Here is a 21,731-nt window from a genome sequence, read left to right as displayed (position 1 = left end):
TTAAGTGTTTTCTTTGGTTCTTAACGAACAAATTTATAAGAAAATGTAATGGTTTTGGCTTCTGAATCTGGGGCCTGAGATCAGAAATAGCCACGAAACAGTTGCATGTGAGGCTTTGCCCTACTTTGCTTTACGGCAGGCAATGTTCTCATGTCACATGGAGGCCAGATTCTCATCTCTGTCCATTGCGTCTGGAGTGTTCTTGCTGCTGATAACTTTTCTCAATTGGCATTTGATTGTCAACATTCTTTTCTCTTTCTGCTTCTGTGGTTGTAGTTACATTGTGAAGTGTGAGAAATCTCCCTTGTATGAGGAGAGGATAGAACAAAAGATATGTAGGAGGGTGTATTCTCTTTCTGAAAGGCTGTTGGATGTGTTAGACCATGGACAGAGTTTAGAAGGTAAAGATTCATTTTCATCATTATCATCACTAACATTGAGTACTGCGTCAGATACAGTTCTAAATACTTTACATGTGTTAACTCATTTAATACACACAACACACCCTAACCCTTCCCCTTCCTACTAGTTTGACAATAAAGTTAGCACATGACAGAACGAGATACCAGGACCCAGGAAACAGTTATAAGTGTCCTCTACTTCTGGACTTCCAGATACAGTTGCTACCAAAATGCTGAGCGAGCTTGACTGATGGCTCTCTCCCCCATGACTGATTTCAAAAGAATCATAAGAGAAAAACACCAAAGCAAGGGGAGAACACTGTGAGAGAACTGAGGGTGATGAGGCTATTTTGAGTTGGTGTATGTGGATTGGTGGTTTGGATCTGAGGCAAGAAGCAACCTGCCTTGCCTGTGGGGATAAATCAGGGGGGAACTGCTGGTTCCCCTGGGTTGTCATGGCTTTGGGACAAGCAGAACCTTTCCCCATGCCCAAAGCAATTCAGGTGTCTTCAGGAATAAAATCAAAGCAAATCACTCTCCCCAAATCACAGGGCTGGTGACCTATAATCTAAGGATTCTCAAAACATTGTTCCATCCTGGGGGGCAGAATGGAATCCCCGACCTGAGGAGATGTTTTGCAAGATGGTATGGGTTAGCTATGGATCCACCCCGGTCTTATCCATCCTCCCCTGACCCTTTGGGCTGACAGGGACTGAGGTCTAGCTCATTTACACTGCCTGACAGAGTAGCCAATACTCCCAGGACAAAATGAGTTCATGGACCAAGGCAATAAGATATTTGAGGTTCACTGCTATTTCATAAGAAAGACATTGTGCTGAGTGATTTGATGGAGATTCTTTTTTTTTAAAGATATATTTTAAAATTTATTTGAGAAAGAGAGAGCACATACAAGCATGAGTGGGGCATATGGAGAGAATCTTCAAGCAGATTCGCTGCTGAGCTCAGAGCCCAATGTGGGGCTTGGTCCCATGACCTATGAGATCATGACCTGAGGTGAAACCAAGAGTTGGATGCTCTTGGAGCCACCCAGGCACCCCAGATGGAGATTGTTTCAGAAGCAGAACTATTAGAATGTATAGTCTAAGAATTTAAAATTAGCCTGACATACATACTAAAATATATATGAAAGGAGAATATTGGGGATCCCTGGGTGGCTCAGTGGTTTAGCCCCTGCCTTTGGCCCAGGGCATGATTCTGGAGCCCCAGGACCGATTTCCTCATCAGGGTCCCTGCATGGACCCTGGTTCTCCCTCTGCCTGTGTCTCTGCCTCTTTCTCTCTGTCCCTCGTGAATAAATAAATAAAATATTTTAAAAAAGGAAAGCAGAATATTAGCAAGAAACGTTAAGAAGAAAACATAAAAAGAACCAAGCAGAAATATTAGGTATAAAGATATAATAGTTGAATAAAGAATGTAATAGATGAGATTAATAGCAGAATGGATAGAACTTCAGAACAAGTTAGAGAATGAAAGAGGCAAATTTAGGAAATCTCTCAGAAGGAAGAAAGAAGAAAAAGAAATAGAAAATATAAAACAAAAAGTAAGACATATTGAAGATACAAATCGAAGCACTAGGGTCTGAATAATGGGAGATCCAGAAAAGGAAAAATAAAGGTGGTAGAGGAGGAAATATTTGGAGAATTAATGGAGAAAGTTTATCATAATCGATAAAACAAAATTTAACTGTCCAGACCAAAGGGGCCCATGGAATGTTAAAGAAGAGAGAGCAGGAAAACCTCACAGCTAGATGTAGTGAACTTTTAAGGATTTCAGACAAAATTCCAAAAGCTTACAGAATGAAAGACCAGATTCTATATAAAAGAATTAGAAGCATTTAACTAGATATTTTTCAACAGCAACATTCTGTGTAAAAATGCAATGGAATAGTATTTTGGTTCTTTATTTATTTATTTATTTATTTGGTTCTTTTTTTTTTTTTAAAGATTTTATATTTATATATTCATGAAAGACACACAGAGAGAGGCAGAGACATAGGCAGAGGGAGAAGCAGACTCCCTGCGGGGAGCCTGATATGGGACTTGATCCTGGGAACCCCCGAGATCACAACCTGAGCCAAAGGCAGTTGCTCAATTGCTGAGCCACCCAGGCGTCCTGTATATTGGTACTTTATTGTTGCATAACAAACTACCTCCAAAACCCAGTGACTTAAAACAGCGACGATTTTATCATATCTTTTTTTTATAATAAATTTATTTTTATTGGTGTTCAATTTACCAACATACAGAATAACACCCAGGGCTCATCCCGTCAAGTGCCCCCCTCAGTGCCCGTCACCCATTCACCCCCACCCCCCGCCCTCCTCCCCTTCCACCACCCCTAGTTCGTTTCCCAGAGTTAGGAGTCTTTATGTTCTGTCTCCCTTTCTGAGGAGTCTTTATGTTCTGTCTCCCTTTCTGGATTTTATCATATCTTGTATGATCTACTTCTACAGTCTGATTGAGTTACTCTACATGGGGTTGACAGAAGTTGCTTAGTTGTATTCATCTAGTAGACAGACTGGTCTGAAGGGTTCAAGAGTGGCTCTACTCAATGCCTGGAAGTCTAGACTCAGCTGAGGATGGCTTCCTAGATTCCTGCATGTGAGTTCTCCATGTATGGCAGCCTCAGGGTAGTGGGACAGATTTGCTCCCCCAGAGCAACCTCTGTCAAGCCCATGTAGAGTAGCTCAATCTGCCTGTAGAAGTAGATGATACAAGGTATGAGTGGCTGGCGTCCTCCAGAGTGAGTACTCTAGGAGGCTCTGGTGAGAGCTGCAAGGTTTCTTTGACCTAACCTTAGGAGTCCTAGGATTTCACTCCACCTACATTCTCTTGGTCAAGCCAATCATCACAGCCAGCATAGATAAGGAAAGAGGACTTAGACTCTATCCCTTAATGGAAGGAGTAGCAAGGAATTTGTGGTAATCTTTTACAAATATACAAAGTGTTTTTAAGCATTGAAGAAAAAGAACTTAGAACCTAGAATATTACAACTGTCCTTCAAATACAAGGATATGAAAAAATATTTTGAGCCATATATGCCTTTAGATATTTTGCCATAGAACAAACTATCTGGAACTAGTTTTGGGTAAATTATTTAAATAAGAGCAGAGAAAAAAATCCAGATTTCAAGAAATAAGTGAGATAAGTAAAGATGGCCAGATTCCTGAGTAAAGTTCGATATCTAAAAATCAATTACCTAGGACCAAAGGAAAAGAGGAAATATATCCATCATCATCTGGAATCAAGTATAGGTAATATCATCGTGATAAGGGTTGGAAGGACAGAGACTAGGGGACTTGAAGGCGTACCAAATTTCTTTCTTACAGGGTGGGAGGGGATATAATATCAACTTTAAAAAAAGGAATTAAGCGGGGGGGCACTTGGGTGGCTCAGTGGTTGAGCGTCTGCCTTTAGCTCAGGTCTTGATCCTGGGGTCCTGGGATCGAGTCACACATTGGGCTCCCCATGGGGAGCCCACTTCTCCCTCTTACTGTGTCTCTACCTCTCTTGTGTGTCTCTCATGAATAAATAAAATCTTAAAAAAAAAAAAAAACAGGAATTAAAGGGAACATAGAAGAAGTGGAATGGGGGCGCGGCCGGAAAGGGGGCCGCCCCCTCGCCCGTCACGCAACGCACGTTCGTGGGGAACCTGGTGCTAAACCATTCGTAGACGACCTGCTTTTGGGTCGGGGTTTCGTACGTAGCAGAGCAGCTCCCTCGCTGCGATCTATTGAAAGTCAGCCCTCGACACACAAAAAAAAAAAAAAAAAAAAGAAGAAGTGGAATGAATGGAGGGAGTAGGTGACTTGGCCAGAGTCACACAGCCATTGGTGGTAGATCCCAGGTGCTCTGATATCAGAACACATGTGTGTGAATGAAGCATTATCATAGGTGATAAAGTCATGCTGTAACCTCCCTAGCAGAGTGGTCTCAAGGACATGTTGCTGCTGGTCAGTTGTTCTTTACTCTGTTTTTGGTAATCGCCTTTGTTCCAGGTTGTGAATGGAGAGAGGGAAGAGTTTCTCCTGTGTTTGAGCCTGGAGCCGTGAGCCACCTGGTCACATGGCAGGATGGCCGGTGTAGCAGCGGGTTCCTAGCTTCTTTGCCCCAGCCAGAGTCCCATCTCAATGTGGCCTCAGGATTTGGCTGTGCAACCATCTTCTGGCTTTTGAAGAATAGGTACGGACAACTGATTTTGGAATTGGGTGCTGGATTTCCAGGGAAATGAGGGTGGCCAGAGGGCTATATCTCCAGCCAGTCAGCATCACTCCACCTGCTGGAATATCCCTCAGCGATGTGGCCTGGCAAAGGATGTGGTCGCAAGACCTAGACTTGGTCTAGAACTGCTTCACTTCTCAGAAGGCTCTTTGTTAGTTATCTGATTCTAAATCAGAGGGGGAAAGAAAGAGGCTGAGAGAGCAAGGTACTTGCAAAGGGGTTGTGTGGTAAGTTCATGGTGGGGTCAGAGCTGCTAAGAATGGCCAATGTCCTGCTTTCTCAAGCATGGTGCTGCCTTCCCTGAGACCACTCCCCTAAGGCGGACTCTAGCCAGCTTTGCTTTGAGTGGCTGGGAGGCCCTCACCCTGGGAGATTCAGCTGTTGGGGAGCCACGGACATAGGGTGCTTGCTCCCACCCAGCTTATGCCACATCTAGTCCACTGCCTGCAGCTGTGAAAGTATTTGCTTTCAAGTTATTATTATACTACGTTGAATTGTTTTTTATATGAAAACTAGCCCAGAGTTGCTGAAGTCCTACGATGCTGCTGGCACCATCCATGACTATGTGGTTGCCATGCTGTGTGGCTTGCCAAGATCCCTGATGTGCGACCAGAATGCTGCTAGCTGGGGATATTTCAACACTCAGAGCCAAAGTTGGAACTTAGAGATGTGAGTATATCCTTGCAGGCTGACTCCAGGCTAAAGGCGAGAAGCTCTAATGTGAGAGATATAGTGGTGCTTTCCAATTTGGGAATAATAGTGGAGGATTCCAAGAGGCCAGAAATCGTTTATCAGCCTATTCCAGTCACCAGGCATGGGTGGGCCTGGCTGTGAGTGAACCCTTGGAGGGGGTACCCCTTACACCATGCTGTCCTGCTCCTCCACATTGGCCCAGACCTCGGTTGGCCTCCCCAGTACTCTGTGACTTGGACCTAGCCTGCAGATTTCAAAGAACAGCTTTCAGTGTAAGAAAATTTAAAATAAGCTTAAGAAATGAAAGTAGTAGTTTTGAGGGATGTCTTTTAAAAGTTCTTTTTAAGGACTCATTTGCCTTTTCAGATCCAGAAATCCAGTGCCCTCTAAGTTCACGTCCTTCAGGGTCCAAATTCTGAGCTCTGTAAAAAAAAACCAAAAAGCATGTGGTAGTTCAGGTAAAGGAGTTTCTAAGCATGTTTTATAAAAACAGCCCCATGTTTACTAACCCTGAGTGATGAATGCAGTTGGTATTCAGGAAACTGAGGGGTTTGACTTTGGTTTGGCCTGTGCTATAACCAACTGTGACTTTGTGCTGAAACTCTGACACCCACCCCCCCACCCCCCACCCCCCCACTTTGTAGAGTATTTGTGTGTCTTTCAAACATAGGAGGCTGGGTGGAAATGATATCTGGTTCCTATCTAATTCTCCTGATCACCCCGGCTTGAACTGATTGTCTTCTTCCGGGAAGGCCAATGCCATGCTTTTGAAAGCCAGTGTTCACTTTTTTAAAAATGCAAGTCTGTTTCTCATGGTTTAAAAAAGCCAAAGAGGCCCTCTGTGAAAACACTGGATTCTAATCTCCCTTCTCATGTGTGTACCCTATAGTGCTTTCCTTCATTGAGTTTCCTGGAAACAACAAAGACCAAAAAAAATCCAGCTCTGAGTAAGTGCACTGCCCATTTCTGGATTGCAGATTGAGGGCCTCAGGCTTTCCTGTCCACCTGCTCCCAGACATCGCTGAGGCTGGCAGTGTGGCAGGCAGAACTTCCCATGCCTGGTTTGAAATCCCAAAGGGGACACCGGTGGGCGTGGCCTTGGGTGATTTACAGGCCTCCGTGTATTCCTGTATGGCCAAAAGGACAGATGCAGGTAAGTCTTTCTTTTGTTTGCTCCTCAGACTTCTGCTGGTGCCTCCTAAGCTCCAGCTCTGTGTGAGAGCCCAAGGGGCACATGTAACCAGCAGCCTCAGCACTCTGTTGATTGTTATTCTGTAAACATGGAAAACATGTTTCCCACCTCATTCCTCCAGGTGAAGCCCCTCCTCTAGGGATTTACAACCCAACAGGGCAAGTTTGGTCCCTGACCAGTCTGTGCTTTTCCTCTTTAGGGCCAGGTAAAGGAAATGATTCTCTCTAGTTGGCTGATTTCTGTATAACTCCATGCCAAAAAAATAGATGAGTAGATTAGGGTGTTTGTTATTGTGTGTTCGTCAATGAAAGTTCCATCCGATCTGATTAGAAGTGTAGAGTCTTTCTGTATTTGGTGTAAGAGAGTCACAGTGAGGTGGAGGCCGCAGGCTAGGGAAGGGCTTGGTAAACTTTTCGGTAAAGGGCCAGATAGTAAATATTTTAGGTTTTGTAAGACATATAGTTTCTGTCATAACAACTCAACTCTGTTGGGGTATGGAAGCAGCCAATACATAAATGAATGAATAGGGTTATAGCTGTCTTTCTTTCTTTCTTTCTTTCTTTCTTTCTTTCTTTCTTTCTTTCTTTCTCTCTCATTCATTCATTCATTCATTCATTCATTCATTCATTCATTCGTGACAGACACAGAGAGAGAGAGGAAGAGACACAGGCAGAGGGAGAAGCAGGCTCCATGCAGGGAGCCTGATGTGGGACTTGATCCCGGGTCTCCAGGATCACACTCCAGGCTGAAGGCAGCGCTAAACTGCTGGGCCACCCGGGGCTGCCCCTATAGCTGTGTTTCAATAAAACTTCATTTATAGTTGCTAAAATGTGAATTTCATAGAATTTTCATGTGTCATGAAATTTTCTTCTCCTTTTGATTTCTTCTCAACCATTTAAAAATGTAAGAACATGCCACTTGGATTTGAAAATGCTGCAGCCCCTTCAGAAAACTCAACAGTTCCTCAGAAGTTAAACACGGAGTTACCACGTGACCCAGCAATTCTGCTCCCAGGTGCACACCCAAGAGAACTGGAAACACATGTCCACACAAACACTTCAAACAGATGTTCTTAGCAGCATTATGTATAATAATTCATAATTCAAAAAGTAGAAACAGTCCAAATGCACACCAACTGATAAATAGATTTTTAAAATGTGATCTATCCACATAGCTAAAATGCCACACTTGGGAGTAAAAGAGAGGAATGAAAGAAGCCAGTTCCAGAAGGCCACGTGCTGTACGGTTCCATTCCTAAGAAAGGTTCAGAACAGGCAAATCCATAGAGATGGAAAGCTGGGGGCCACGGGGAGCAGTGAGTACTAATGGATACAAGCTTTCTTTTTGGGGTAATGAAAACATTTTAAAATTAGATAGTGGTGATGGTTGTACAATCATGAACATACTAAAAACCACTGAATTATACCCTTTAAAAGTTTGCTTTTTATGGTGAATTATATCTCAATAGGTATTATGTAAACAAAATGTAAAAAACCACTGAATTATACCCTTTAAAAGTTTGCTTTTTATGGTGAATTATATCTCAATAAGTATTATGTAAACAAAATGTAAAAGCCGTTCTTAGCTCATGGAGCACATGGGAACACATGGAGGTAGATATGGCCTGTGGGTTGCTATTTGCCCCTCCCTGAGCTAGGGGAGAGGTGGGGCCTGCCTGCCCAAGCAGGGTAGTTGCAGAATGGGGGTTTCATTTTATCCTCATGGAAGCCTGGCTGAGTAGGTCCACTCTGGAGAGCCCCTCCTCGTTATCAAGGGGAGTGGGGAATGCATTCATCTTACCTGAGTTCTTTTTTTTTTTTTTAAAGATTTATTTTTATTTTTTTTATGATAGACATAGAGAGAGAGAGAGGGGCAGAGACACAGGCAGAGGGAGAAGCAGGCTCCATGCCGGGAGCCCGATGTGGAACTCGATCCCAGGACTCCAGGATCGCGCCCTGGGCCAAAGGCAGGTGTGAAACCGCTGAGCCACCCGGGGATCCCCTTACCTGAGTTCTTTGTTACCAGATCTTTTTTCTTCCATCAGTTAGAACTACAACAATTCAACCCTGAGTTAAAAAATTCTGACCAGCCTTCTCTATGCAGTTTATTCCTATTTTATGATGTCCTTAGGAAATAACATTTCAAAGACTGTTTTTGTCTTATTTTGGGTAGTAATTCCTCTTAATTCAAAATTAGCTGTAAGGGAAAAGTGAAATTCTGCCAATTTTGTTTGCACATACATGTGTTAAAATCTTTTAAGGCCAAAAATTGTTCAAAACTTTTTCTCCCAGGGATCCCTGAGTGGCGCAGCGGTTTGGCGCCTGCCTTTGGCCCAGGGCGCGATCCTGGAGACCCGGGATCGAATCCCACGTCAGGCTCCCGGTGCATGGAGCCTGCTTCTCCCTCTGCCTGTGTCTCTGCCTCTCTCTCTCCTTCTCTCTGTGTGTGTGACTATCATAAAAAAAAAAAAAAAAAAAAAAAAATTAAAAAAAAAAAAAACTTTTTCTCCCAAATTTTCAACTAAAATCAATGCTCCAGGAAAATATGCTAAATATATTCTGTGACTTTTAATTTTCCCAATATACCATCTCTTGCCTTATAGCCTTTCATCTCAAAGTGTGAATGTCAGGGAACTCATGTGGGCTTTGGAGTCCAGCCTACTGGCCTGGGTTAGCATTTAGCCCTCTTCTTCTTCTGGTATGACCTTGGATAGGTTGCTTTTCTTCCTGAGCCCTTGTTATCATCCAGAATGAGGGCAATGAAATGTTTCTCGTGGACAGTTTTGGTGACATACTGGGATGGTGCCTGTAAAGAACCTGGCTCTTTTTTTTTCTACCCTGGTGGTTTTCAAATTGTAGGCTGTTCCTTGACAGAGGACTGTCCTGTACCTGGATGTAAATGTGCTTTCTGTACAGTAAGTGAGGGCTATTCAAATGGGAAAAAGTAAGAATTAGGCTCCCTCTTCACTGAGCTGGTTGTAGTCTCTGGTTCCAGATTGGGGCTGCTGGCTGTGCTCTTTGTTGTGTCCATGGGCAAAGTTGGTTGGCCTCTCCATCCTTGAAATGAGTGCATATTGTTTCTGGTAAAGAGTCATGGTGAAAGGGGCAGCCCCAGTGGCTCAGCAGTTTAGCGCCGCCTTCAGCTCAGGGCATGATGCTGAAGACCTGGGATCGAGTCCCATGTCGGACTCCCTGCATGGAGCCTGCCTCTCCCTCTCTCTCTCTCTCTCTCTCTCTGTCTCTCTCTGTCTCTCATGAATAAATAAATAAAATCTAAAAAAAAAATAAAAATAAAAAAAAATAAAATCTTTTAAAAAAAGTCATGGTGAAAGGCTTGATGTGGCAGACAGTAGAGATTATTGGCTTTCTGAGACTTGTTTTCAGCCTCCTTGCCTCTAACCTTCTATAGATAGGAAAGTTACGTGCTGACCTCAGTTATTTTAGACCCCAACAGACTGAGAAGAACAGGCTTTTTGGCCTGGTCTTGTGAGAAATGGAAGAGAAGAGACTTCTAGAATAGTCAGTCTACAGGCCCTGGCCTCAAATAGAGGAGAAAATCATCCCCTCTGTGCTGAGTCTGGGAGCTTTTTTCCTGCTGATAGAGGGAGGTTAAGAAAAACACCATGGTTGTGAGAAGGAGGTGGCACTTGCTGAAAATGAATGATACCTCCCCAGAAAGTCAAATACTTGGGCTGCAAATCCTTATAAATTACTGTGTAATAAATCACTCCTATACTTAGTAGCCTAAAACAGCAAACATTTATTATCTCTCATAGTTTCTGAGAATTGGGAATCGGTGTGGCTGGATGGTCTGGTTCAAGGTCTCTCAGAAATTACAATCACACTGTTGCTCTGCTGGGACTGCAGTCAGTCATCCAAAGGCTTGACCAGGCCTGTGGATCAACTTCTCAGCTCATTCATGGGGCTTTTGTCAGGAAGCCTCATTTTTTTTTGCCACATGGACCTCCCTGCAGGGCTGCTCATGACCTGGTGCCTGCCTTTCCCCAGAGCAAGTGATCTGAGACAGAACCTTCAGTGCCTTTTTATGACTTGGGCCCCAGAATCACACAGGGTCACTTCTACTCTATTTTCCTCATCAGAAGCAAGTCCCCCAGGCCAGCCCAAACTCAGGCAGTGGGGGGAATAAGGCTCTACCTCCTGAAAGGAGGAGTCTTAAAGAATTTGAAGACATATTTTAAAATTTTATTTTGTTTTTAATTTTTAAAAATTTCTTAAATTGATTATTTTTTTTAATTGAAGTTCAATTTGCCAACATATAGTATAACACCCAGTGCTCAGCCCATCAAGTGGAAGATGTATTTTTTAAACCAGCACACTCTCCCTTGCCCTTTGTGACCTATGATGCCTGAGCCAGCCAGCCAGGCCTAACTTCTGCTTTCCTTGGACCACAGTTCTCAACATCAGCACCTCAGTTCAGTTGGCAACCTCCATGCCTTCTGGATTCCAGCCGGCGCAGACTCCAGACCCTGCAGCTCCTGTCACCTACTTCCCATACTTTGACAGGACCTACCTGGCAGTGGCAGCATCACTCAATGGGGGCAACGTGCTGGCCACGTTTGTCCATATGCTGGTACAGTGGATGATGGATCTAGGTAAGATGTTGCCCACACAGTGATGTGTTCTCAGTTTGTCCTTCCTATTGGCAGTTTCTGTGCTGCCTGTGTTATTCATCATGTCAGACCCATCCAGGCTCCAGCACATTCCTTCCTTCTTTAAGGATCTGGGCTTGGAGCCTTCTTTCCTCTCATCTTCTGAGCTGCTGTCACTTATTATTTTCTGAGGGGGCACCTTCCCCGCTAACCTTGACTTGGAATGTCATAGTAGTCTCCTGGCTCTCCCCTGCCCACTGGTTACTTTCTCTGTTAGTAGGTCACCGTCCCTTGCATTCAAGGTTTTCCTTCTGATGACTACAGACATCTGAAAATAAAATGATCAAACATGGATGAATGAAAAGACTCCTGGTATTTTATAGTATTATAAGATCCTCATAGCACTTATTCCTGATGAGTAGTTCCTGACTCCCTTTCTTGGAAAGGATCCCTGGGAATCTGATGCCCTCCTGCTTTCTTCAGGATAGAATAGATTGGGCCTTTCTCTGCTCTTCATTTACAGAGAAATATATAACCTCCTTCTAGGAGAGGTTCCATTTCCAAGCACTCAAGGTAGAAATGAAATTTCTGATCAGCCATGCAGGCCTAGGGAAATTGTGTTCATTAGATGCACTGGCCTACCTGTAGGAACTCTGAATAGGGTCACTCCAGGAAACTTTGAGCATAGTGACAAGGTGAGGCACAGGCAAGAGAGAGCACATGGCAGTGGGCTAGTTGTGAGCTAGTTGTGCAGACTCCTGTTTCTGACTCCTATCAGTCCTTTCAGGCTGGCCAGGGGTGTCAGGATTTCAGGGAATTCTGCCCCTTTGGCTGAGATCCCCTCAGAATGCTTCATTAAAAGAAGAGCACTCTGATTTTGTTTAGCCTTGAGCCAGAGAAGGTTTTCAAGATGCAGAACCAGTCATCAGAATCTTCAGGCAAGGGCAGCCTGGGTGGCTCGGCGGTTTAGTGCCGCCTTCAGCCCAGGGCCTGATCCTGGAGACCGGGGATCCAGTTCCACGTCGGGCTCCCTGCATGGAGCCTGCTTCTCCCTCTGCCTATGTCTCTGCCTCTCTCTCTCTTTCTCTCTCTCTCTTTCTCTCTTTCTCTGTGTCTCTCATGAATAAATAAATAAAATCTTAAAAAAAAAAAAAAAGAATCTTCAGGCAAGCCCTGTGTTTAGATACTGGTTTAACTGGGTGGCTCTATCAATTGTTGGCAGAGTTGACCAGTATTTTTATTTTTTATTTTTTATTTTTTTATTATTATTATTATTTTTTAGAGTTGACCAGTATTTTATCTTTACACCAAAGTGACTGTTAGTTTTACACCTGAAAGAGATGGATTTCTTTGTAAGATCCTTTCAAAAAGAAAAGTCTTTTTCATTTTCATGGTTCTTATTTTGAAGACATATTTTGACATATTTGACATATGAAGACATATTTTGAAGATGTATCTGAGGACTTTGAAGGTTAATATTATATGTAACTTAAACTTTTATGAAATTTCTACAATTATATAATTTGATTAAAAAAAATATATAGATGCAAGGGCACCTAGGTGGCTAAGTTAAACATCTAACTCCTGATTTCAGCTCAGGTCATGATCTTGGTGCCCTGGAATCGAGTCCCCTCTAGGGCTCCACACTTGGCATGGAATTGGCTTGAGGATTCTTTCTCTTTCTCTCCCTCTGCCCCTCCCCCGTTCATGTGCACTCTTTCTCTAAAATAAATAAATAGGGCCACCAGGTGGCTCACTTGCTTAAGCATCCATCTCTGGATTTGGGCTCAGGTCATGATCTAAGGGTTTTGGAATCAAGCCCTGTATCAGGCTCCATGCTTAGCAGGGAGTCTGCTCAAGATTCTTTCTCTCTCTCCTTTTGCTCATCCCCTCTCTCTCTAAAATAAATAAATAGGTAGATAGACAGATGTGGGGCACATGGGTGGCTCAGTCATTCAACCATCTATCTACCTTTGGCTCAGGTCACGATCCCAGGTTCCTGGGATGGAGCCCTGCATTGAGCTCCCTGCTCAGTGGGGAGTCTGCTTCTCTCTCTCCCTCTGCACCTCCTTCCTGCTTGTGTTCTCTCTTTCATAAATAAATAAATAAATAAATAAATAAATAAATAAATAAAGTCTTAAAAAATATGTAGATGCAAATACAGTAAGGTTTAGTTAGATAAAAGGTATTATATTTATTAACCAGAAATAGAAATATTGAAGCATAACATATAAAAATAAAACTCTCAGGGATCCCTGGGTGGCTCAGTGGTTTAGCGCCTGCCTTTGGCCCAGGGCGCGATCCTGGAGTCCCGGGATCAAGTCCCGCGTTGGGCTCCCGGCATGGAGCCTGCTTTTCCCTCCTCCTGTGTCTCTGCCTCTCTCTCTCTCTCTCTCTCTCTGTCTATCATAAATAAATAAATAAATCTTTAAAAAATAAATAAAAAAATAAAACTCTCTCTCTATTCAGAGTACCCTAGGTTTGCATTATTTTCCAGAAGTTAGAAAACAGGGAGTTCGATTCCCATGTAGTTTAGAGCAGGGACTCTGGAGCCAGGTGACCTGAATTTGAATCCCAGCTCTGCTACTTGTGCTTTTTGGCAGGTTACTTATCCTCTCTATTCTTCACTTTCCTCATCTGAAAAAGGGATTATCTTAGACCTACCTCAAAGGACTTCGAGGATCAAATAAGTTATATTGCAAAGCAGTTAGAATGATGTCTGGCCCATAATAAGTGTGATATAACTGCTTGTTAAATAAGCATAGTGTAGTGGTATACCCAATTAGTGGCCTCAGTTCTCAGCTCTGTCCTAAGTCATTAAGGGACTTGGCAAGTCCCTTCCCTTTTCTGTTTTTTCAGCTCTGATGGTCTGTGGTTCTAGTCCTATGATGTGAATATTTGGCAACTCATAGCATTTAATCGCCACCAATAGATTTGGATGAGGTGGTAAGTCAAGAGATGCAGAGTCAGATCTAGAAGCCAGATCTCTCAGGCCTCCAGCTGGTATACACCTTCCCTCAGGTGCCCCCCAAAGCTGGGTTCATGGTCCAGATATTTCCCAGTGAGGAAGAACTTTATTTTAACATTTCCTTAACATTCTTTTGGCAGTGTTTATCAAGGATATGTAAACACATTGTTCATTGTTTTCTTCTTTTTAACTATAGACTTTCTTTGGGTTTTGACAGTTTTCCACTAATGTCGTTTTTCTGTTCCAGGAATCAATTCAGGATACCACATTGCATTTAATCATCGTATCTCCTAGTCTCTCTGCTTTCTATTTTTTTTTTTTTTTTTTTTTTTAGTTTTTATTTATTAAGTAATCTCTACTTCCAATGTGGGGCTTAAGCTCATGACTCTGAGTTCAAGAATCACATGCTCTACCAATTGAGCCAGCCAGATGGAGCTTTTCTATTTGAAAGCTTTCTGTTTGATCCATTTTTTTCTTTTTCATTTCCTTTCCCTTTTCCCCATTAGTTTCATGGTTTTATATTATTTATCTATTTTTTAGAAGTTTTCAATGCATGAGGGATCCTAGGATATGGAGATATAATCCCTCTTATACATTGCAGTAGTAGTGTGTATTGGTCCAGCTTCTAAGGAGGGGAATATGATGTGCATATCTTTTGAACCAGCAGTTCTCCAAGGCTTTAGTCCTACAGATTTATAAATGTGTATGCATGTGCTAGGTTATTCACCAAGCATGTGATTTTTCTGAGATTTTAGTAGAATTTCTAGAAGGTGGGGGAAGACACTAATATTCATTCTGGCATTTTTTTTTTTTAAGTAGGCCCTATGCTCAATAGGGGGCTTGAACTCACCACCCTGAAATCAAGAGTTACGTACTCTACTGACCAAGTCAGCCAGGTGCCCTGATTCTGGCATATTTAACTAGAGTTTTTCTGATCACATTTTGACTATGAAATTTAAATTATTTCTCTCTCTCTCTCTCATATCCCCAAGTATGTATAGTTGAGTTTGTATAAGTTAAATGTGCTGCTGATGAAACTTCATGGTAACTCTGGGGTGGCAGCTCTCAGCACTGGCTGTACACCGGAAACACTTGTGAAGTTTTAAAAACAATGTTGATGTCCTAGTCCTGCCTGCAGAATGCTGATGATTTGGCCATGGAGTAGGGTGGGGTAGGCATTTTATAAAAGCTCCTCAGGTGATTGTTATGCCTTTAAGTGTTGGTAAGCACTGGTCTAGAACCTTCTACTTCAAAAAATGTGGTTCTTGGGCCAGCAGCACTGGCTTCCTCTTGGAGTATATAACAACTACAGAATCTTAGGGCCCACTCCAGGCACACTGAGTCAGAAACTGCTTTTTAGTAAGATCTCTAAGTGATTCATATACATATTTAAATGTGAAAAGCATTGGTCTAGACTGGTGGTTCTCAACCTCCGATGAGGGCTGGGCTAGACTGCGATCAGCGCTGTGGTCCTGGGGTTTCTGACACTGCTAATAAGTCTATTAGTTGTGATGATGCTTTTTGATCAGTGTGTGCATTTGCCTCCCTTGGGAGCATAGATGTGGGATGCTTAGTTGTGGGATAGTTAGGGCTCACAGCAACACTTACAAGATCTCTCCCTGAAGTCTAGGCTGGGGTTTGCAGTGAGAGAGCTGGCTGATGTCTGGAGCAGAGCATAGCTAACTAGACTATGTGAGTTCCTGAGCCAGGAAACAGCTAGCCATGGTGAGGAGGAGCAGCAAGTAGATCTATCCCTGCCCTCTAAGAGTTCTGTATTGTCTCAGACTATCCCAAAGGGTGCATGAACTCACACAGGTCTTTTCTGTTTTTGGAAGGTCTAGAAGTTGAAGAATCCACTGTGTATTCACGCATGATCCAGGCAGCTGCACAGCAGAGAGACACCTGCCTAACTATCACTCCAACGGTGTTGGGGGAGAGGCACTTACCGGACCAGCTAGCCTCAGTGACCAGAATCTCTTCCTCTGATCTCACCCTGGGGCATGTGACCAGGGCCCTGTGCCGAGGCATTGTCCAAAACCTGCACTCCATGCTTCCATTTCACCAGCTCAAGGAATGGGGTGTGGAGCGGGTGATTGGCAGTGGGAGTGCGCTGTCCAGGAACGAGGTGCTGAAGCAGGAGGTGCAGAGGGCTTTTCCCTTCCCAGTGTCCTTTGGGCAGGATGTGGACGCAGCTGTGGGGGCAGCACTGGTCATGCTCCAGAAAAATCTTAACCAGAGGGAGTCTTAGTGCATTCTTTGGCCAAAGGACTGTTGGAAATTTTATCTAATTTACATTCCTGACATGACGTTTGGCTCATCCTCTTCCTGGACAGTTTTGTGGGCAGCTTTTAAGCAAAGCTTGTTTGACCAAGGCACCATCTTGACCAAGAACCTACCTTCAGGGCATACTCTAATAGTGCAGCCAAGAGTCATCAACTGGATCCCAAATCCGTGCTTTCCAAGAGACTTGCTTGGGAACCACTCACAAATGTAAATGTGGAAAAAAGAGGGAAAAAAAAAGAAAAGGAACAGTAGCCCAGCATCCTGGTCAGTAGGCTCCTCTGTGATTCACCTGTAAACAAAGGGAAAATAAATGTGGACCTTAGACACCAAAAAGTCTGGTGGCTCTGGGCTCCAAGTAAGAAAAGAAGACACCCCCCCTCCCCTTTCTGGCTTTTGGAATGTTTGTCTATTGGGACATGAAGCCCAGACTTGCATCACAGGCACTGTTGGAAAAGTCTTTGCCTACTGGATTGTGTGTCCCTGAGGTCCCTCTCCCATTCTTGTTTTCCCTTAGCTACAGCTGGTTAGCTGACGCCAGGAGTGGCCCAAGATAGTAAAGCAGAGTGGCTGAGATGAAGAGGCAAGGGTCTGTGCTGACCTCACCACATGCTTCCCCTTCCAAGGAGAGCCTGCTGCAGGGGAGCTGCTCCAGATCCTTCTTTTATATTATTTTAAAAAATATTTTATTCATTTTTTGAGACAGAATGAGAGATAGAATACAAGTGGGAGATAGGGGTGAGGGAGAGGGAGAAGCAGACTCCCCGCTGAGCAAGGAGCCTGATGTGGGACTCCATCCCAGGACCCTGGGATCATGACCTTAGTTGAAGGCAGACACTTAACTGAGCCACCCAGATATCCCTGGAGCTGCTCCAGATCCTTAACGCAACTGGCTTGAAGGCACAGAACAGGGCAGGAAAGGTGGGTAGCGTGATCAGCAATGGGGATAGATGCTGCATAGCTCTGCCATTCAGATACATTTTTCCAAAGGGTCTGATTAGGCATTAATTAGCAGGATACTTTTTTAGGCATATGTCTGGGCAGTAGTGTGTTTTTGCCCCTGTACATTCTTGGGAAGTCTTCCAAGGGAAGGGATGTGGCTGGGCATGTTCCTATCAGAGAGGGTGGCCAATTTAATGAAAAAGAACCCCTCATCTTGCAGGCACTAGCTTTTCTTTCTCTTAGTGAAGGCCTTGCTGGCCCACTACGTATTCCTGGCTTGCAGAAACGTCCCATGGGAGTCAGCATCCCTGCAGGGATCCCAGAGCATCTTTTTTCTTTTTTCTTTTTTAAATTGACATTCGATTTCCCATTCGATTTCCCAACATGTAGTATAACACCCAGTGCTCATCCCATCAAGTGCCCTCCTCATTGCCCATCACCCAAGTTCAACAGTTACCCCATCCCCCTACATAACTCCCCTTCCACAACCCTTTGTTCATTTCCCAGAGTTAGGAGTCCCATGGTTTGTCTCCCTCTCTAATTTTTCCCATTCATTTTCCCTCCTTTCCCTTATAATCCCTTTCACTATTTCTTATATTCCTCGTATGTGTGAGACCATGTGATGATTGTCCTTCTCCAATTGGCTTACTTCACTAAGAATCATACCCTCCAGTTCCATCCATGTTGAAACAAATGGTAGGTATTCATCCTCTCTAATGGCTCAGTAATATTCCATTGTATATATAGACCACATCTTCTTTATTCATCTATTGAAGGACATCATGCCTCCTTACACAGTTTGGCTATTGTGGACATTGCTGCTATGAACATTGGGGTGCAGGTGTCCTGGCGTTTGACTACATCTGTATCTTTGGGGTAAATATCCAGTAGTGCAATTACTGGGTCGTATGGTAGCTCTATTTTTAACAATTTGAGGAACCTCCACACAGTTTTCCAGAGTGGCTGTACTAGTTCACATTCCCTCCAACAGTGCTAGAGGGTTCCCCTTCTCCACATCCTCTCCAACATTTTTTGTTTCCTGTCTTGTTAATTTTCGTCATTCTTACTGGTGTGAGGTGGCATCTCATTGTGGTTTTTTGATTTGGATTTCCTTAATGGTACATGATATGGAGCATTTTCTCATGTGTTTATTTGCCATGTGTATGTCTTCCTCTGTGAGATTTCTGTTCATGTCTTTTGCCCATTTCAGGATTGGATTTTTTTGTTTCTTGGCTGTTGAGTTTAATAAGTTCTTTATAGATCTTGGGCACTAGCCCTTTATCTGATATGTCATTTGCAAATATCTTCTCCCATTCTGTAGGTTGTCTTTTAGTCTTGTTGACTGTTTCTTTTGCTGTGCAAAAGCTTTTTATCCTGATAAAGTTCCAATAAGGTGGGAAAAGAGAAAAAGTATTGGAAATTTTTAGTCTGGTATAAAAATGAGTCATAATGGAAAAAGGGAAAAAAGAAGGGAAAAAAGGGACCCCTCTAGTTCTATATACTATTTTCCCTTGATTTTCCCCTGGTCCTGGAGCTTTCCAGTGCTGCTTGGTCAAGAACTTGCCCTTCCCTTTTACTTCCAGGTAGTCTTATGGGGCAGGGGCCTGCTGTGCTGATTTTCAGGTGTGTGTGCCAGGGCAGAGATGCCCTGCCCTCCACCCCCCTGCCGATGCAGGGCTCAATGGGAGCTGTTTACCTCGGTGAGAGGCCCTTTGGTCCCGGCAGCCCTGCCTCCCAGGCATAAGGTGAAACAAGGAGGAACAACAACAATGGCAGCAGCGGCCAGAATTCCAGCCCTGGAGTCAGCTCCCCACTAGTAACTAACGCAGTCTCCCAGTCCACACTGGCTTAGATATTCCCTGGGCAGTGCGGGGGCGCTGATCTGCACAGCTTGGAGGCGCCCGGCGGCAGGAGAGTCCTCGCTGTCTTGTGTCCTCCTTGCTTCCGCCTGTGCCAGGGGGAGCACAGGATTGAACGCTGTGTCCGCTCAGCACCCTGGGATCTGGGCCCTGTGCTCTGGAAACACGCTCCTAAGGTGGGCGGCTCCCGAAGGCAGCAGGGCACAGACACCTCCGTTGGGAGCCCCCGCCTAACCGACCAGCTTCTCCCAAATGCCCTTCTGCTGTGTGCTCCAGCCCTTTAGAGAGATCAGTCCACAGTTTGCAGTGAGCTTTCCCCCCCGGGTGCGCTTCCTTTATTAGTGACTCTGGGAATCTGGAGGCTTCACTGCACCTCCTGAGATTCTGCCCGATTTCCCCACTGAGCACTTTTCTGTCCGGAAAAACTCCAGCGTGGCTTTTTAAAGTTCCCACTTCTTCAGGGCTGGGCTTTCCTGTCCCGGAGGCTCTCGCCACTCTGAGCTGGCCCGGCTACTGGTGGGGCGCCTCCCCCACTTCAGTTCTTTTTTTATTTTTTCACCTTCTTACTTTGTTAGAAGCAAAAACTTTTCTCTCTGTAGCATTCCAGCTGTTCTCTCTTTAAATCTCAGGTCAAATTCGTAGGTGTTCAGGATGTTTAGAAAGTTTTCTAGGTAAGTTTGTGGGACCAGGTGAGTTGAGGACCCCTACTCTTCTGCCATCTTGCCGAGGAGCTCTCCAGAAAACCGATCTAGAACATCTTAAACCTTCCTGTAGTTGGTAGGAATGACTATGGCATGGCTTCCAGGAGAAAGCCATTGTTGCTGTGTCTAGTTCAGATTCCTAAGAGTGATTCCCAAGGCTCTGGCAGGCCTGACTCTGAGGCACCCGGGCAACTATGAATTTGGGAAGTAGTCATGTCTCTTTGTAAATGTCACTTTATGAATCACATGATTGTCCAAAGCTCTTAGATTAATCCGCCTGGCCATGTTTGTTAGATTTCAGAAACTAAAGCTCATTCTTCCAGAGCCTTGTTCCTTTCATAAGACACTTGTCAGCTTTGGGAATATCATAAATTATGGTAGTGTCCCAGAGAATGGAAGCTCTGTCAGCTTGGGTTCCATGTTAGGGTAGTATAGTGTAGAACCCTCACCAAGAGATGAGCAACATGAAGTGTGACTGACAAATAAACCTTTGATGTTTGAAACCACTGAGATTTGGGGATTGTTTGTTACCATAGCATAATGTAGTGTATCCTGACTACTACAGCCACAGCACAGACTACCTGAGAAGCCTCAGCTGCACCCAGCACAGATCCAGACATTTATTGGCACCCCCTAGGACCTGGGTGTTATTTCAGGACAGTGATGAGTTATTGAATTTCCATCACTAGGGAATGAAATAAATAATAGGACAGATTTATGTATATGCAGAAGGAAGAACAATTCATTCTTTATGTAAGTGACACTGAGCTAAACCTTGGAGAGTTTCAGTCCATCAATACCAACAATAATGTTTTTTGAGTACCTGCTTTGTACTAGGAACTAATCTAAACTCTTCTTGTTTGGACCTATTTGATCTTTATGGTGACCCTAGAAGGTGGGTACTATTATCTTCATTTCTCAGCTGAAGAAAACGAGACACAAACGAGCTGAAGAAAACGAGGTAGTTAAGTAACCTACCTAAGATCACAACTCTAAGATTCAACCCCAGAGCCCACTTTCTTCAGCGCTCTAGGCTGAGAGAGCAAATGCATTCATTCACATGAAAGACTGACAGGAGCAGAGTGTGATGAATTGTCTGGTATAACTTTGTCATAGGGCATATGAAAGGGTGTGATGGGATTTGTGACTGGAAATGTTGGCCAAACTGTGAAGGGTCTTAGATGCCAGATGGAGGGGCTTGGACTTTCTCCTGTGGGCAGTGGAGAGGAGGGCAGGCTTCATGGGTCCTAGGAGTATAACTGCTGGCCACATAGACTCTAGATTGGAGAATGGGTATTGCAGAAGGCAGAGGCCCAATTGGAGGGGCCTAGAAGACAGTCTGTGAGAGATGGTGGGCCCTAACCAAGCTGGGGGCAAAGCCTGCCACACATAATTCTTCCTTTGGCCCTTGACTATGCCTAGACCATATAATGTTTATATGGCTTTCATGCTCTCTGTTTTTCTTCTCAGCTACACTGAAAGCTGCTTGAGGGAAGGGTTCCTCTTAAGGTGTTCTCTGCCTTGTCCTTCTCCTTAATCTCAAGCTGATGCCCATGTTTGGAATGCCCTCCTCCCAGGGCAGAACATTATGCCTTGTCTGAGGCCCAGCTCAAATACCGTCTGCCTGCTACAAAGTCTCCCTGGCGGCATGTTTGTCACTGGATCATCAATATAGCTGATATCCAGGACCCCAATCAGTGTTTACTGTTGGCATGGCCTGTTGGTTCCTGGCTTGTGCCCGTCATAGGGTGCCCCAGCCAGTAAAATGTCAGAGAGAGCCTACTGTCTTCGTCCTCATGCATCCTGACCTCCTTGAGGGCAGAGACCGTCTTACTCACCCTGCTC

The 21,731-nt window shown here is 44.2% G+C and overlaps 1 protein-coding gene across 4 annotated transcripts in view; it reads left to right on the top strand.

Annotated features, from left to right (window-relative positions):
• The window catches only part of SHPK (sedoheptulokinase), a 32,119-nt gene extending 11,730 nt beyond the window's left edge, over window positions 1-20,389 (top strand). For 2 of the 4 annotated variants that reach the window (XM_025987948.2, XM_072747983.1), the window contains 5 exons: window positions 4,420-4,603; window positions 5,159-5,311; window positions 6,313-6,488; window positions 10,939-11,139; window positions 15,940-20,389. In XM_025987948.2, the coding sequence (XP_025843733.2) occupies window positions 4,420-4,603; window positions 5,159-5,311; window positions 6,313-6,488; window positions 10,939-11,139; window positions 15,940-16,352 (1,127 nt within the window). In that variant the 3' untranslated portion in view covers window positions 16,353-20,389. Of the gene's footprint in view, window positions 1-276; window positions 402-4,419; window positions 4,604-5,158; window positions 5,312-6,312; window positions 6,489-10,938; window positions 11,140-15,939 lie in introns of all 4 variants that reach the window. The other 2 variants (XM_072747982.1, XM_025987950.2) reach the window with 2 other exon arrangements.
• The last annotated feature ends 1,342 nt before the right edge of the window (window positions 20,390-21,731 follow it).

The sequence above is a fragment of the Vulpes vulpes genome, chromosome 2, assembly GCF_048418805.1.
Source record: "Vulpes vulpes isolate BD-2025 chromosome 2, VulVul3, whole genome shotgun sequence".
NCBI classification, from domain to species: Eukaryota; Metazoa; Chordata; class Mammalia; order Carnivora; family Canidae; genus Vulpes; species Vulpes vulpes.
Note: the sequence above shows the minus strand (reverse complement) of the source record. Positions and strands in the feature narration are given on the sequence as shown.